The sequence below is a fragment of the Scatophagus argus genome, chromosome 7, assembly GCF_020382885.2.
Source record: "Scatophagus argus isolate fScaArg1 chromosome 7, fScaArg1.pri, whole genome shotgun sequence".
Classification (NCBI taxonomy): Eukaryota; Metazoa; Chordata; class Actinopteri; family Scatophagidae; genus Scatophagus; species Scatophagus argus.
Genome location: NC_058499.1, coordinates 712,899 through 716,807, shown reverse-complemented (window position 1 = coordinate 716,807; position 3,909 = coordinate 712,899). Strand labels below are relative to the sequence as shown.

The 3,909-nt window shown below is 53.9% G+C and overlaps 1 protein-coding gene across 1 annotated transcript; it reads right to left on the bottom strand.

The window, feature by feature from the left end:
• Positions 1-2,142, bottom strand: rxfp3.3b (relaxin family peptide receptor 3.3b). The gene has a single exon (XM_046395425.1). It carries the CDS (start codon positions 1,784-1,786, stop codon positions 581-583), a length of 1,206 nt encoding a protein of 401 aa, XP_046251381.1. The 5' UTR covers positions 1,787-2,142; the 3' UTR covers positions 1-580.
• Positions 2,143-3,909: the final 1,767 nt, after the last annotated feature.

Below are 3,909 nucleotides of genomic sequence, written 5' to 3'. Positions count from 1 at the left end.
TCAACATAAATCAATAGTTTTATTCTTCACACATTGTTTTTAAGGTTGCACTGGCAGTTTTTTTACATTCACGTATAGCGTGTACATTTTACACATCAGCCACAACAACCGTCAAGAGTCCACAGAAAGACGCAGCAGCTGAAGCACATTGTGCACGAGGAACATAAAGTCTGCACAGAGAGCACACTGAACCGCATTTACAGCAAAGAAACAACAACATCAGCATCACTGTGGTGTGACATCCCAGGCGGACTGAAGCTCAAAGGCAGCTGACGCTTTTAGCCATCGCTCCTCCAGGCGCGCAATTTACGCACGATCATCCTCCTTTCATGTTTCACACCTTTACATTGTGAATATAAATTGATCAATTCCCCTGACGCAAAATCAACAGAACATCAAACACGTCACGGATGGCCGCGCGGATCCGTTGGACTCTTCACAGTTTGCCCTGCAGAATAACGAGCTCAGATGTGACCGTCAGATCACCAGCATTCACAGTAAACCGGAGGTTAACCATCTAAAAGTCACCGCTCGGACGCCTGCAGGTCCCACAGACTCTCTGCTCAGCTGAACGTGTGGCTCAGCGCTGCAGCGCGTCCGTGTCGCCCTGCTCCGTTAGGACCGACAGCCTGCAGTTCTCAGTCTCCACGTTGTTCAGCGGGATGACGATCTGCGAGTCGTCCGGCTCCGCTCTCACCGTCCCGGAGAAGGGCCGCAGGGGGCAGCTGTTAGACCCGGAGGGCGAGGAGATCCTCCAGAACAGATCCTTCATCTTCTTCCTGAACTCCCGGCGCATGAGGCAGTACAGCACCGGGTTCAGGCAGCTGTTGGTGTGCGCCAGGCACACGGTCACCGGGTGGACGTACGTGTGCACCATGTAGTACGTCTTATCCCAGTTGACCACGTTGAACTTGACCAGGACGCCCCAGAAGGTGATGGCGTGGTTGGGCATCCAGCAGATGAAGAAGGAGAGGACGACGATGGTGACCGAGCGGGTGACCCTGGACCGCCGCTTCACCTGGTTGTTGTTCATGCTGCGCAGGCGGACGAAGCGCAGCAGCAGCAGGTAGCACACGGTGACAATCAGCATGGGGAACACGAAGGCCACCAGGATCTTCTGCAGGTGGTACAGCGCCAGCCACGACTGGCCGTCCGGGAAGCCCAGCAGGCACAGCCTCTCCCCGGCCACGCTCTTCACCGTGGAGAAGATGGCGGTGGGCAAAGAGGCCACCGTGGCGGAGACCCAGAGCCCGGCGATCACCCAACGCACCGGGCAGACCCTCCTCCGGGTCCGGTCCTTCAACGCCGAGGCCACCGACCAGTACCGGGTGACGCTCATGGCGGTGAGGAAAAACACACTGGCGTACATGTTCATCACCGTCACGGAGAGGATGATCTTGCACATGGCGTTTCCAAACGGCCAGCTGAAGTCCAGAGCCGTGTCCACCGCCCAGAACGGCAGGGTCAGCACGAACTGGAAGTCCGTCACGGCCAGGTTAACGATGAACAGGTTGATGCTGGAGCGTTTTTTCCTGCCCCGACGCACTTTCATCAGGAAGAACACCAGCAGGTTCCCGACCAGCCCGGCGGCGCACACCACCGAGTACACGATGGAGATGAGGATGCGCAGGGTCGGGGAGCCGTCCGCCGGCACGTCGATGTCATCCAGGCTGCTGAAGCGGTCCTGTCCCGCAGCGGACCGGTTCCAGGACAGCGTGGTGTTGTGGCTCCACTGCTCTGCCATCCTCTCCTTTAACACGGCCGACTCGAGTCCCGCAGGGCGCATCACCTCCTGCGCTCCGGGAGAGAAGAAGCTTCCTGCGCGGACAGGTGCGCAGAGATCCCGCAGCTCATGTTCACCAGGCGGTGTGCTGTCTCCTGTGGCCTCGGCGGGCGCTCTGCTCCGACTGGACCCGCTCAGTCGCTGTTTACTGGCTCACTGCTGAGCGCCGAGCGCGCGCAGCTCACTTTTTGTTGTGCTGGTGCCCGAGGAGGCGCGTGCCCGGCCGGGGACCGGAGCCTCATCTCAAGACGAAGCAGCAGAGGACAAGAGCCAGGGCAGGGCCGGCCCCAGAGATTTCAGGGCCCCCTGAGCAACGGAAGGTCCAAACTGCAGCTGTGAATGTTTGCATGTTCAAAACCACCAAAAAAACAGAATATAAAAGAAAATGAAACTGATAAGTTTTGACCGTTGAATTACAGATTTATAAAATAAAACAAATAAAACCTGGATTTGTTCAGTTCCCACCTCGAAGGCTTTGCAACAAGCAAACCTTTTTACAATCTCAGTAACATATGCCTTTGCTGTCTGTCCATCTGTCTGTCTGTCCAGTCACTCTGTCCATCTGTTTGTCTGTCTGTCAGTCCGTCTGTCTGTCTGTCTGTCTGTCTGTCTGTCTGTCAGTCCGTCTGTCTGTCCATCTGTCTGTCTGTCTGTCTGTCTGTCAGTCCGTCTGTCTGTCACTCTGTCTGTCTATCAGTCCAACTGTCTGTCTGTCTGTCTGTCCGTCCGTCCGTCCGTCCGTCCGTCACTCTGTCTGTCTGTCACTCCGTCCGTCTGTCTGTCTGTCAGTCCGCCTGTCTGTCTGTCACCCCATCTATCTGTCTGTCTGTCCATCTGTCTGTCCATCTGTCTGTCTGTCTGTCTGTCTGTCTGTCAGTCCGTCTGTCACTCTGTCAGTCCGTCAGTCTGTTTGTCTGCCTGTCAGTCAGTCTGTCTGTCCGTCTGTCAGTCTGTTTGTCTGTCTATCATTTTGTTAATCTGTCAGTCCGTCAGTCCATCTGTCTGTCTGTAAGTTCGTCCGTCCGTCCGCCCGCCAGTCCATCCGTCCATCTGTCTGTTCTGTGTTCTCACCTCTGCCAGCTTCAGTTTCCAGCAGTTTAATCAGAAATATGGACAAAAGCTGGACATTTTCCAGTGATTCAACCCATCAGATCAAACGTCTCTTTGACATGAAGGACACGATGGGACTGAGGAGCACATAGTGTGTTAAAGAGAGCGAACCACATCGGACTCAAGGCTTCATGCTGATGGCAGTCAGCAGGATGAATGAAACGTGATTCGAACGTGCGGTCAGTGAACAGTTCAGACTCAGGAAGTGAAAAAGTGAATTACTTCCCTGACGCAGGTTCAGTCTGATGGATCCAGTGTCCAGCAGCCGGATGACCCGCAGCACCTTTTTTCCCAGCATCTTCCTCTCTGATGCAGCTGGCTGTGCCAACATGGCCGCCCTGACCTCTGCAGGAAAACTGTCCTCTGACGCACAACAGGCTGCAGAGATCTTAAAAAACGATCTCTTCCTCTAATGTCTCGATTCTGATGGAAGACCCTAAAGTCTCCACATGTCAGCGGGTTTAAATCATTCAGTTTTTGATTTAATTTGACCGGCGGCACCAGTCCAGCGTCTTCACACACAAGTGCTGGTGGTTTTGTGCTGTAAGTCGTGCAGGTGATGACATCGCAGGTCACATATCGTACGCTTCGCCTCTCTGACTGCTTGTTGTGTAAGTCCAAGTGTGCAGATCCGCTCAGGCCCACAAAATCCAGATCCAACGGTCAAACTAAATACGCATCGTGATTCTGTTCCAGCATTGTTCCTTTAATTTGTAGTTTCTCAGCCCCTCTCCTCCACTGGTGACCATATTATCATAGTTTCTGCATATTTGTGCCAGTGGGCCATCAGTTCGTTACAGCTCCTCAGTTTGCTCTGCAGAGCCGCTGCTGTCCAGGACGAGCAGCAGTCGCCCCTCAGGAGGAGCAGCCTGCAGCTCACATATGCTGAAAACCACTTTCATCTCAAAACGTTCTGCTGGAATCAGTTTGTGTGCAGACAATCAGCTGAGCTCTCATTAAATCAGCACTCACGAGTTTGTGTTTTAATGATGTGTCATGATGCACTGGGTTTCTTT

Bases quoted from the DNA above. Each gene is read 5' to 3' on its own strand.
- rxfp3.3b (XM_046395425.1), bottom strand. From the start codon at position 1,786: ATGCGCCCTGCGGGACTCGAGTCGGCCGTGTTAAAGGAGAGGATGGCA.